Source organism: Simochromis diagramma, unplaced genomic scaffold (genome assembly GCF_900408965.1).
Source record: "Simochromis diagramma unplaced genomic scaffold, fSimDia1.1 OVJJ01000344.1, whole genome shotgun sequence".
NCBI lineage: Eukaryota > Metazoa > Chordata > Actinopteri > Cichliformes > Cichlidae > Simochromis > Simochromis diagramma.
Window position 1 is genome coordinate 12139235 of NW_024387375.1, and position 12521 is coordinate 12151755.

At 40.1% G+C, this 12521-nt stretch overlaps 1 protein-coding gene across 8 annotated transcripts in view; it reads left to right on the forward strand.

Annotated features, from left to right (window-relative positions):
• kirrel3b (kirre like nephrin family adhesion molecule 3b) overlaps positions 1–12521 on the forward strand; it is a 169872-nt gene that overhangs the window by 124397 nt on the left and 32954 nt on the right. For all 8 annotated transcript variants that reach the window (XM_040009547.1, XM_040009548.1, XM_040009552.1 and 5 more), the window contains exons 6-7: positions 2183–2333; positions 12409–12514. In XM_040009547.1, the coding sequence (XP_039865481.1) occupies positions 2183–2333; positions 12409–12514 (257 nt within the window). The remainder of the gene's footprint in view (positions 1–2182; positions 2334–12408; positions 12515–12521) is intronic.

A 12521-nucleotide genomic window follows, 5' to 3' on the forward strand; every position in this document is an offset into this window, starting at 1 on the left:
GCTTTGATTGGCAGTCACAGCTTTACATTTAGCTTTTATGTAGGTATTGCTATATTAGCTGGCCAGGGGCCTATCTAGCTGTGATGCTGTTTTTGTGAGAAAGAAGGCTGTCTGTCTCTTAAATGAAAGCCACAGAAAGCACGGTATACCCCTACTTAAGCCAGACCAAATTAGTCTACAAAGCAAGGAAATATTAGACCCCAGTAAAATGAGAGAAAAAAAGACATACTGAGATGCCCATCTTGAAACTCCAGCTAACATTTATTAATAACCAATTTTCACCTTTTTTGTAACCCTTTGGAGGTCAGAAATTACCTAGTACCTAATAACTATAGCTTAAAAAAAGCCAACTCATTCCCTCTCAGTCCAGTTATTTTGTCATTCATCTCCTGCCATGGTAAAAATATTCTTCACATGGCTTTAGGAGATGAATATAAAAATTTATCAAATTATAATGTGGCATGGTGTTGAATTCAATGCTGCAGCCAGCTAACCCCTTTTCTAAGATTAATGACTTCAGACAGGTCCAAAGCGACGAGGGAAACAATCCTGATTGTGTCAGAAAGGATATTACATTGACATATCCCGCGTCTGACAGCCAATGTGTTCTGCTTTAGAAGTGACTCATGCACAGTTATGAATTTCATCACATGGTTCTTCACATACAAATGGGCTTCCCACAAGTATGCAAGGGATCTAATATCCCATTACAAGAGAATACTTTTTTTCTCCGCATCAGTAATACAGAGTTTCTAATCTCAAACGCGTTTAGTAGATACTCTTCCCTGACATATTTTAATTTGATCAGAGTCTTTTCCTGGAAATGCCTAGCCATGAGGTTTTACAACTTCCATGACATTTTAATCATGCTATTTACAATATAGTATGCTTAGGTGAGAAAGACAGCATAAATGTGGATAATTAAAATGTTCACATTAAGTGCAGAAATGAATGGATAATTACCACTGGTTTGTACTTTGGCAATGAATCTCAGTTTGACTCAGGAAAATGATTAATGGGTACTGGTAATGGTAGATGGAATCTATATGTTGCATTTTAGTACAGAGTACTAAAAACATGCAAAGTTTTAGTTATGTCATTTAAACAGCATACGTTATAAATCGAAATATACTCAACAGCCTGCAGTAGTTAACTAACGGCTGAGTAGATGTAGGATCTGATCATCAGTATTTTTCTTATTGAATGGTTGGCTACAAAATTATACAAAGTTAAGGGCAAGTACTGGATGTATTTTTGGGAGGTAAAACCAAAGTTACCAGTGCAGTAAAGCAAGTCAACTGAGCTTCTTCTGGTCAACGTAGGAGTAAAATATTTTGGTGTTCTTCAATAGGAAGGTCTTTTTTGTGTCTTCAAGAAATGCAGAGCAACAGTGAGCCTGCTTTAAAAAGATGGCAGGGAAATGCATCCTGACTTTGTGGTTGACCACACTGTGCCCTGTTGCCCAAGCAATTTGTTCTAGTCAGTGACTTTGTTCTGTCCCGCACTGGTTAACATAGACTCCCAGAGCCCTCCCCTGAGCGTTTGAGGGAGCGTGAGAGCTACTGAGCGCTACCAACTGATTCCAGATGGCTTCCACAATGTAGGGCTCAGAGGATGAACGCTGAAAAGAAGATTGATTTCCTTTGTGGAGTATGACAAGCCATGCACTAGAGCGCAGCTCTCCAGACACACAAAAGCAAACTCAAGAAATATATTTCTACTTTTTTTTTTTATATCAATCTGCTTTGCAGTAAAACTACAGGCTAGAGTGTTCTGAGGGTTTGTCTCTGGATCCCCAAGGGAGTAGATTTGTGTATACATAAATTTTCTGCCTTTTTGCAACAATTTTATACCTTTTCCATCAAAGCTTATCCAGCAAAGCGTTTCTTCCGCCTCTTTTCTCTGTTTGTGCGTCACTTAAACAATTTATAATCCCAGCTTGAATTGGGACTATTGAAGATACAATCCAATATCCCTCGGATTCTGCAGCATTTGGAGTTCAGTACTCTGCTCAGCATAAAAATAGCTCAGGTTCTATTTATTGCTTATGATAAAGCCAATCCAAGGTCCCACTATGGTAATCCATTAGAACAACAAAACAAACTTGGCATAGATTTAGAGGCTTAAGCATTCATCCACAGAACTGTCTTAACTTTGCTCTGTATTTCTTCCCTCTTTGCAGACCTTGCTCCGGGATGGCAAGAGGGAAAGCACCGTAAGCACACTCTACCTATCGCCTTCCAACATTGAGACAGGTCAGCAGATCATCTGTAAGGCCTCCAACAAGGCAGTCCCCAACGGCAAAGAGACCAGTGTCACAATTGACATTCAGCGTAAGCATACCACTTCTTCTTCTCTCTGTTATTCTGATCTGTGAAGAATATCAGTGGGCAAAGGGTCAGCTTAAAACATGCATTTCTAAATATATGAGGTATTTCTCACATGTAGAGTCAAGACACTGCCAAATACCTACGTGGCTAACAGTGTGAAAATCAAGCATTCATTTTCGGCTCTGGTGAATATTAATAATTGGTTTCCATTTTTACTTACATATAGTAATCCAGCGTATGGATTGGTGCTGTATTACTGTTTTTCTTTTTTTTCCATTTGTTTGTTCTGATGCAACATCAAAGGCGCCGTCTATCTAAAATGAATGGAGCCTCCTTTTTTTGGTCCATCTACCTACCTGCTGTGGCACTGCCTGTTATGGTACTGTGCGAACTGTATCCACCTCTTTTATTTCCATGCTCATGCCATCAATCTTTTTGATGAGAACATCTACAGTTCCCCTCTAAAATAGGCAAAGTAAGCCCAGCGTGTAAAACACATTCAGCCTCAATTGTCAGGGAATCTTTTTTCGATCAAGAAGCATTCACAGTAAGAGAAGGGCTCTGAACAAAGGGATTTTGCATCACTCACAACCCCTTCAACACCATTAAGTATGACTAATAAAGCAGAAAATGCTATTTAGAGAGCCATTATGACTGACGGCTCCATTCTTTTCATTATGCACACCACAAGAGGCAAGCATGGCAAGAGCGGGCACGACACGATCAGGCCAACTCAGGCGTGGGGGTAAAAAATGATTAACAATTGTTAGTGTTTGCAACTCTTTCAGTTTGCCTTCTTCATTTTTGTCATGCAGTCAGAGAGGGAAGTCATCCCACATGTAAACTGATTTGTCACCATGTATAATGATGCGTCTGTGATAAATGCTTGCCATCATAGCATCATCCTCACTTCTGAATGTATGATTTAACCCTGAAAAATGAGTGGAGCAGGTTTCTAATTAGCATTCCAAAATGTGCTCTTTACACAATTAAAGCTCCTGAAAACATTTTTCACAGTGTGAGATCAAACCAAGCGACAGCAGAGACTAATTGTCAAGATTCAAATTGTCTCCCACAAGGCTTAGGCTCTTGTCTCCCTCGTTCTCACCTCCCCCGCCCTCTCCCAGATTTGACAGGTAATGTTCAGCACAGTTCAGCAGAACCTACAGTTTGTGCTGAGATCCGCTTCTAATTTAAGTTGCCACTGAAATAAAACTTGCTTCAGTTGAACTTTGATTCATTTGTGCTCGATATCAATCTGTTTAATTTCAGTGCAGCCTTATTTGGTTGCAAGGGTTCTGGCTTAGCAACAACATCTGTAACACAAGTGCAAAAAGATTATGCTTTAAAGACCTGACTATTCACCAAACATGCTGTAAATATAACGTCTTCAGAAAAGTGTTAAAGACTGGAATGGAACATTATAAGGTGGTGCCGTCACACTAAAGTTTTTTCCTTATACAAGAGGAAATAAACACAAGCTGTGCTCTAATTCAAGTGCTTGATCTTCCTCAAAGTCTAGTCCATAAAGGACAAGTTAATTACCAAGACACTGTCCTCACATGACAAAGTTTCAACAGCAGGAACTGCCAATATCCAGAATGATAAACATTAATTAGCATCATACAAGTACAGTGGTTGTTTTTATCAGTAACTCATAACCACCTTAGCTGGGTCGATGACTTCACTGTATGATAATTCCTCTATTCCTTTTAATTGTCTCTCGACCTCATGAGTTTCTACTCAGAAACTGCACACATTTGCTCTCTCTCTCTTGCACAGACACACAAATACACCTTCAGCAGTGTATGTGCAGACACGGTAGCGCTATCTTTTGTTACTTTGTTTCTTGAGGGCAAAAAGTCTGCTGGAATGTCATAATGCAGAAAATTGCAGAGGACTTCACTAGTTATGTTCTCCATATGGGTTTCTCGGACACATATTCCGGGGATTTTAAAATGGATCTGGGATTTGTGTGTTTGTTATTGCTTTGCTGTTTTGTGTAGAAGTACATACTTTGCAGGGAGTCCACACCACAAATGAGCAAATAGCAGTTTGTAGTGGGAAGAAAGGTACAGTCGGGCGATGGGTTACACAGGAAAGACTGAAACGTCTGCCTTCAGTAAGTGTACAGGACTGCTGTACATCGCATCGCATGAAACAAAGCGCAGTGTAGTGGCAGCAAATAAGGAAAAAGTGACAAACAAGAAAGCTAACACCCAATCCTGAACAAATCTTATGTTTCAGATGTAACCAAATATCTCATGACCGTGATACCTGAACACAGCAGCCATACAGATATACGATGATCCTTTTGTGCGTGCATGCTTTTTATTTTGATTTTGTTATACTAACAATAGTAACTTGGTTTAATGAATCATAATGATGATATGTTCAAACAAGAGAGCATGTTACTTCTTATTCAGAGCAAGAATGATATTAGAAGGCGAACCTATTTGTTCATTCCACGGTAATATTTTTTTAGTGAGACTTTTCTCAGAGAAGTTGAAAGCCATCACCCTACCTATCAAGGCAAGGGTTCCTTCAGGAGCTTCCTGTCATTATGAGTTATATGTAACTCTCTGCAGTTTTCTGCTTTACAGTTGTTCTTGGGTGTTCTATTTTAGAGGAAAAACCAGGCATGCGTAAGAATGTAACAATACATGTTCATAATTGTTTCAGAGTTAAGTGTTTGTAGAAAAAATGCAAGGCAGACACTGATGATTCAGTACTGCACCTCTCTAAGCTGAGTATGATCAAGTGTTGCTGCATTTCCTTTGACTTCCATAACTTTGAACTGTATCTGGATTCTACTTTTAAACCAGGGTCATGTGAATGTCACTCAAAATGTAAACAATTAAGCCTATGTGATGTTCTTAAATAATATAAAATTACAATTATTTTTTTGAACTCTGATGACATTGTTACCGTTATGCTTTTTTGTACTGATATGCTGTCATTGTTGCTGTATTTTTTTAGGTCCTTTGTGAAATTTGTGTCCAGCATTCGCCCTCTTGAAATTGCTGTGGTTGGGCCGTGTGGAGAGTAAAAGAAGCAGAATAGCAAATTAAGCTACCAATGTGAAGCTCATAACATTTTATCTTCACATAGCATAGTAAGCATTAAGCCTTTGAGTATTAGCACATAAGCTGCTGTTTGTTAAGATGGCCATGACTGCAATGCTAATGTTCTCAGAAAGACAATACAAGTTTTCATTAGCTGGTAACAACCATCTAATGGACTAATATTTGCTGCATATTATGAGAACTTACATTGAGGGGGGGTTGCATGTAAACTCCTGAGCCCCCCTAGTTCATGCCCAGGACCCTGTTGGTGTAAGGCAACAGCACTACCACTGAGCTTCTGTGTTCAAAATAAATAAACAGCCTCAACCTGGAAGCCTGGCTCTCATAGAGAGACCTGTTTACCCAGCTGCCAAGCCAAATATTAGTTCTGCAAGTCCACAAAGAAAACTGTCCCACTGCCTATCGCCTTCAATAAGGTATTTAAAAGTCATTTAAAAATGTAGCAACACTTAATGACATTTTAATGACTAGTCCAAATTGAACCAATTTTCTCTCAGGTCAGGGAAACTGTGATTAATAATAGTTTCATAACAGCTTCATGACAGCCAATGTTAGAAGCAACCACATAAGACAAAGTTATGCCAGGTTATGTTGTCTTGGTTGATATCATGTTTCTATAACTGATATGTGAAACAATGCCAGCTTTGAAATGCAAATGAGGTAACTGAATGATATTAATGACAAACCTAATGACAAATATTCATATTTGCTTTACTGTAACTTTATTTTTCTGATCGAAAAAAAAAAAAAAAATAGGAGTGGAAATAAAATAGTCTGGTCTGAAAAAATCTATGATGGGTAAAAAACCCAAAACAAACAGAGGATGGAGTCCAGTTCCCTCTAACTGGAACTGCTGAAAGGTTATTATGGATCTTTTTGTCAAGCGATGCCAAAAAGCCAGAGCTATAATGTTTTTCAATTATTTATCTGACACTTCATGCGATAACTGTTTATTGAAAGCAGTGAGATAAAACTGATATTGATGCTCTCGACTCGTTGTCAGTAAGACAGCAAATTAACAAATATCCTCAATTAGCAGTGTATTCACCAAAAATGTAGATGTCTCTGTATATATGCTGGTAACCCCTGCTGGATGTCTAGTTGTGAGTAAATACCACAATTAATTAATGAACAGTCTCACTTCTTTTCCCGCATAGACTTATCTAATTGGCCGCATTAGTGAGATGATACGAATGACAACAAAAGTAATTAAAGCGTTCTCATTCCCTTTGCCGCTCTCAACATTTGCCATTCTGCCGGCTTCTACGCTCAGGTACCCTTTTTCACTAATAGCGTAATCGAAACACGACCCAGCGCACTGCTCTACAGCCTAAACCCGTCTAAAACCCAATGCATTTACCAACCTTTCTTTTCTTTTATCATTACTGAAATGATTTACACCCACTTCAGCATTTTTTTTTATTCCCTTCAACATCCATGTGTTATCTGACCCAGGTTTGGACAAATTTGCATCTAAATACAGTGCGCGCTGGTGATGTTGCCAAAATGAGAGGGATTTAGAGCCAACAGAGGCGATTCACAATCCTGGATAGACTGCTGACTACAGTTGTCCATACTAGTCCATTAGCTGACTTTAATTATTTGATAGCAGAAGGGTGGCTACCCCCTGATGCTGTTTTCTACAGCAGCATGACTGAACTTGCAATACGCTCTTTGGACTTAGATCAGTAAACTCCCCTGCCCTTCCATCATATCACTGCAGCGAAATACGATTCTGGTGCCACAGTTTCATGTCCCGCTGGTTCCCACTCATCAAACTATTTAAAATATTCCTCAAACATTTTCTAGTCCAGTTGCATACTTTGCAAAGCAGTGCCCCACATAGAAATATGCTTTGAAACACATAGGCTAGTGGGAAATTAATGCACAAGGGACGGGTAAAACCAAGGTTTTCCATGTGTTTGCATTGCAAACAAGCTGAGCCATGTGGGGGAAAAATGAATGCCATTTGTTGAGACTAATTAATAAAGAACATGCAGATGTGCAATTGGGGAGGATTTGTTTTGGTAGCTTGCTCTGCTACATGCTCTCCGTGCTTAATTAAGCAGATAATGGCAAATTTATCTGAGATAGAATTTGTAAGTGAGAAGGACTGAGTAAAAAGGTAAAGGGGCACAAAAATGCTCTGAATTATGATGCATCCGCACAGAATTATCTTCCTTATATGTTAAGCTGTGTGAAGATATCGTTTCTAAATGTTACATTTTCATTACCCCAAACACATCACAGATGCTATAAAGCATCTCTGGCTCGTACCCTTGCATCAGCAACAAAACTGAGATGGTCAGGAATGTAATTGGCTACAGATGTGCTAGAGGAAGCACACATTTAAGCGCCTGTATGAATTGAATAATAACATCTGCCTTCATTAAACTCACTAAATTCTCAATGAATTTACTCATGTGAACAGCAGATGATCAATGTTAGACCTCAGGTTGTCAGTCAGTCTGTTCCTCTCTGCAGTATTCCACTCAGCCAGCCACATGACAGTGTGCCCATATCGTTAAGGCTAGAAGCCACAAGCGGGCAGCCCACAAACAGCTTTCCCAGCCTTCATAGGCATCTGACGCTACTGGAGTTTGAGGCCGGTCCTACTGGAGAACAGCTGTCTGCGATGACCCAGAGAGACTGGAAATTGAGCTTTAAGAAAGGGAAAAAAAGCATTTTTTTGCTGGCACGATCTCCAGGAAAGAGAGAAGTTGGAAGATTGTTCCAAAAACACCATCTGGTCTCCACTTTGAACTAACCGATCAAAAGCTGTCGGCCAACTATAACACCACCCTCCCCAATTCATCCTGTTGTTTTCACAGAAGCTCCGATCAGTCCTACGATTCCCCTTTTCCTCTTTTCATCCGTTCCTCCCCCTTTCTCTCTCTCTCTGTCTCTCTCTCTCTCTCTCTCCCTTGCTACTACTCTCTTGACAAATGTTGGGAATTAACAGTCTTGCATATTGATGTGCTGTCGCATCATGCCTCAAATGCCCTCGCTCAGCAACTCATGCATTTATACATCATAGCAGCAAATGGACTTTATTAAGTAGATGTCTGTCATATCTAAAAGGTCAGTGGTTAGACAAGCTACAGTCCCTTATCCACACCCAGGGCACTGCTGATAGACTTTTGACGGCTGTTGCTCCCATGACTGTCTTTGCTTCCGGCTTGGGGGATATGGAGCTATCCAGGAAGTTACTGGTGTAACTTATAGATGTAAAATCCTCATGACATTACCACTTGCTGAGAGAAAGTGGGGGGATTTTTTTAAGGGAGGGTCAGTTCAATCATTTGAAAAGAACATTAATTTGTAGCCGGGGAGACAGTAATGAGCATTTGTGTCCTTAGAAGTCTCTTGGCGGCCAGAAAGAGGTTGGCATAGTTAAAAAGGACAGTTCAGGAATATTTTTAGTGAAAATGGTTTCTGAATTAGCTTCTACATTACTGTGTCTATCAGCATAGACACATCCGTCAGATCTCTCTTGCTTTCTTTTTATGTATGCCTCTCTCTGTACTCTTGCACATTCTTGCTGAATTTTATTACCATCTCCACCACTGCCACGTCTGTCATTTTACCCCTGAGGTCCCCTCTGCCCACAGTTTAGTCCACGCAATTAACAGCTTGCAACGTTAAGAAAAAAAATGTACTGGGCAGCTAACACTATTGCTCGAGGCATGGATGGCTTTCCTGTTTTATTAGGACATACACCCATGTGCACTTTCATATGCACACAAAACCCCTTGAATGTCTGCCTTCCCACAAACACGTAGATGCACACAGTTCGCCGCTCGGTGCCTGGTTGACTGTGGCCTTCGGTTGTTCCATCCGCAGTATTGTTGTTTTCTCTATTGGCCCAGGGAGAGCTGGCACAGGTGGAGCTCGTGGATTTGAAGAGCTCATGGTAAAGTAGTTGGTGGGTGGTTGGAGGTGGGGTAGGGGTGGGAGGGGGGGAGGACTGTCCTGGAGGGAAATGAGTCTGCTGATGGGGAATATGGTGTGCGAGTAGGAAGGAATATGACACCTGGACCACCCCCCTCTCTGGGTTTTTGTGGCAGCTGAGCCAGCCTAGAGCATCTGCACAGCCACAGGGTAAAAAGCAGTTTTCCTGCACTTCATACCCACACACACACACACACACACACAGTCGTACAGAATCACACTTCATAACTATACACAAAGTTGTTTGGCTTCATTTCAGTGGCGTTTGGGTGTTTCTTTAATTCTATGTGGAATCTCTTTGCCGACCACACTGCTCTTCATCCACATCCAAACACAGTTCCTGCTTTTTTTTTTCTGAACATAGAGCAGCTATACCTTTGAAACAGATGGCTACACCAGCAACAAACTCAGATCCAGCGCTTTCCCCTGGTGGCTGCTGCCTTACCAGTATTCCACTAGTATCCCAGAAAAAAGTGCTTCCACATAACACCATGTCTTAGATTACATTTAGTTTTACTAACTTACAGTCAAGGGATAAAAATAGTTGTAATTCAAAACACTTTGTTCACCTGATTTTCCAGTAATAATACTAATACACTTCAACAACTACTGGTTATTTATATATTAAATGATAATTTTCTCAACACTGAACAAAATGTACCCAGCATAATTACAGAAACCCTGCTGAATGAATCTCCGTCTGTGAAACGGTGAGGTAAATAGCTGCTTGTTTCACACGGGACGGGTTTGATATGGAAATGAATGCACATCTTCAAAAAGAATCCCACCTTTGTCAATTAGGACAAATTAAGTTGTTTATTAATTTTGCATAATGTGAATATTTTTAATTGTAACACCCGTTTTAATTGTACCTTATAACATTATTTTAATTGCAGCGTATTGCACTGTGGACTATTCACTGTGTGCAAATTGCCGTTAGCCGAAACTCATTATCAAGTCAAGTTTTCCTTTGATTTGCTCCTTAGAAATAATATTTGAGAATAAAAATAGCATGTTATCCTCCACACCTGTGAAGCACACTACAGCGTTACTTAACAACAGCGCCCAGGCTTCTCATGAGCGGTATGAATATTTCTGAATATTATGTCTTTGGGGACAACACCAACCCCAGCATATTAACCCTGCTAATTCTGCACAATGAGAATATGTCATTTGTGTTTTTAACACACTCTTCTGCAAGTCTTGGCAGCGAGGTAATTAAAAATCATTCTATTTGACACACATCAAAGTCTATTTACTTTTTTCCCTAAAAATACAGGGTTTGGGTAAAGTTGGGGTTAGTGTTAGCACTTGTGATGAACTACACCTCACAGGGTTACAATATGGCTTGAAAAACTTAGGAGAACAAACTATGCTAACTTGTCACAACTGCTCTAACTACCACTGTAATCTATTTTAAGACCACCAGATTTAAATGACTTTTACCTGTAGTTTTTATTTTGGAGCATTTTACTTATGGTTAGCATTGTCAACACCCTAACCATAAGTACAGTCTCATTTAAGTTATGGTTAGCGGTGGGGTAGTGAGAGAAGGGTGGGATTAGGGTAGCAGTTTGCTCATTGACCAAGAGTTTTACAGCAAACATAACCCCGACAAACAGGCTCTGGTGTCCTAAGTTATGTCGTAACATATTTGGCTCATTTTTTTCAGTCAGTGGTATTCTGCACTCGCTCGCCTTGAATTGGAGGAAACTTCCAGTGACCTGCGATTATTTCACCCAGAGAATGTCGTTCATTTTCCATTGGTTTGGGGTTCCCACATTGATGAGAATCACTTCCTGTTTGTATGCAGCTTAAGTAGCTAGCAGCTGTGGCTAATATAACGTTGACATGGGAGCTAAGCAGCAAGCAGCGCTGGCCCTGACTGTCTGAATGTTAATAATCTAAAATTCAAAATCTAAAATCTAAAAAAGGTTCAGTTTCTGGTAAAGTCCCAGAGTGACGCAAAGAAAAGTCTACCAGCAACTAGACAGAAACAGTGGCAGCCAACCTTACAAGCCACATCTGTTTAACAACAAAAATATGTCGCCAAGCATAGAACTACCTCAAACTGCTGTATTTCTTTTTATACAACAGTATATGTAATACTCACACATACATGTATGTTTTACCATGTTTATTTCATTTTATAAATGTTTTACAGTATATCATACCGCTTGAAAATACTGTTGTCACTGATGTTATTGTACTTTATTTTTAAGTATTTAAGTATTTTTGTCTTTTTTTTTTAATTGTAGTATCAAACACCGTGTCAGGTGTTTTTTTTGGGGTTTTTTTTTTGGGGGGGGGGGGGTTGTTTTTTGTTGTTGGGGGTATCAGTTTGAGTTTGAAATTCTAGCATTTTGTCAACCCTGCACAGCTAAATCAGTTTTTGGGCAAATCTGGGTCCTTCTAAATAAAATTAATTAGTCCTTGTTGTCATGAACCCGACTGCACAGCCAGGACAAAAAGGCAGATGCCCACAGAAGCCAATTAAAAACTTGTTTGTTTTAAATTAATGAAACAAAGAACAATCTTAAACTAACCATGGTGTGTGTGGCCAGTGTGATGAGTGGTGTAAGTGAGCGCCTGAGTGATGAAATGGTGTATGCAGTGTTGCATGCTAGTGCAAAAAAGCAAACCATAATCCAAAACGGTGCCTTGGGGAGCCACATAGCAGCTACGCTCTAAGGATATCTGCAGAGCACCGGTCCAGTGAGACCAGGTATTGCCAGCCTTGATGATTGGAAAACAAGCCACACCCCCTCTCCAGCACCTGTCACACCAACAAGCTTAAAGGAAAGCAGGGTGGAGCGGGTCGTCTTGTATTTTGAGGCTGCATGTTTCCCCCACTATTTATAAGGGTATTTTGTCTCCTTTGCAAAATTAGACATAATTTTCACTTTTCTTGCTGAGTCTTTTTCAGCCACAAACAGTGTTGACAACAAAGTGTTTGTCTCAGGTTTACAGTTCACTGCAGCATGTTTGAGGAGGCTGCCAGTTCGGTAATTGGTTGTCTTTGTGTCTCTATGTTTTTATAGATCTCCCACTTGTAAATCTCTCGGTGGAGCCTCAGCCTGTTCTGGAGGGCAACCTCGTAAAATTCCACTGCTCCGCAAAGGCCAACCCTCCTGTCACACACTACAGGTGAGAT